General features: G+C 51.5%; 1 protein-coding gene across 1 annotated transcript in view; it reads left to right on the forward strand.

Moving 5' to 3' along the window:
• Positions 1-613, forward strand: part of LOC107182990 (pancreatic lipase-related protein 2-like) — a gene marked incomplete at its 3' end in the record, with an annotated part of 9,307 nt that overhangs the window by 7,142 nt on the left and 1,552 nt on the right. Inside the window, exon 4 of the mRNA XM_015563560.1 lies at positions 87-306. Coding sequence (XP_015419046.1) covers positions 87-306 — 220 coding nt within the window. The remainder of the gene's footprint in view (positions 1-86; positions 307-613) is intronic.

Consider the following 613-nt stretch of genomic DNA (forward strand, 5'->3'; position numbering starts at 1 on the left):
CACCCCCCTTACCCAGCCTGCATTTTGGAACTGGGGACTCTGGAGACTGTGTTGGCCCAGCCCAGGATCGGGTCACACTGTCCTAGGGTTTCCAAGAGCCAGGTCTTTCCTCCAGAGACCTGTCCCCATCCCCTTCTGAGAGCCAGGGTGTCCCCATCCTGGCCTGGGGGCCCTGTCACTCCATCCTTCCACAGACCAAGATGGGCTACAGCTTGGAGAACGTGCACATCATCGGCCACAGCCTGGGCGCGCACGCGGCTGGAGAGGTGGGCAGGAGGCTGGGGGGCTCCGTGGGCAGGATCACAGGTAAGAGGTGAGGGGCTGGGGTGGGGTGACAGGTGCAGGCCTATAGGGCAATGGAAGCCGAGAGAAAGGCACTTCTCATTGCCAAGGGCACCCCCACTGGTCCTCCAGGCACACTGATTTTAAGTCCTGCCAGACTTAGATTTAAAAAATAAATTGCCCATACATTTTCATGTGAATTACAAAAAATATAGGATTGTAAAGAAAAACACGTTTATTAAAAAAGAAATATATAACTAGCACATTCAACTCATGACTTCAGCATTATTTTGCTAGAATACAGCAGATTTTTGAAGAGTGAAATGGTTTT

This window comes from Myotis davidii, unplaced genomic scaffold (genome assembly GCF_000327345.1).
Source record: "Myotis davidii unplaced genomic scaffold, ASM32734v1 scaffold3499, whole genome shotgun sequence".
NCBI lineage: Eukaryota > Metazoa > Chordata > Mammalia > Chiroptera > Vespertilionidae > Myotis > Myotis davidii.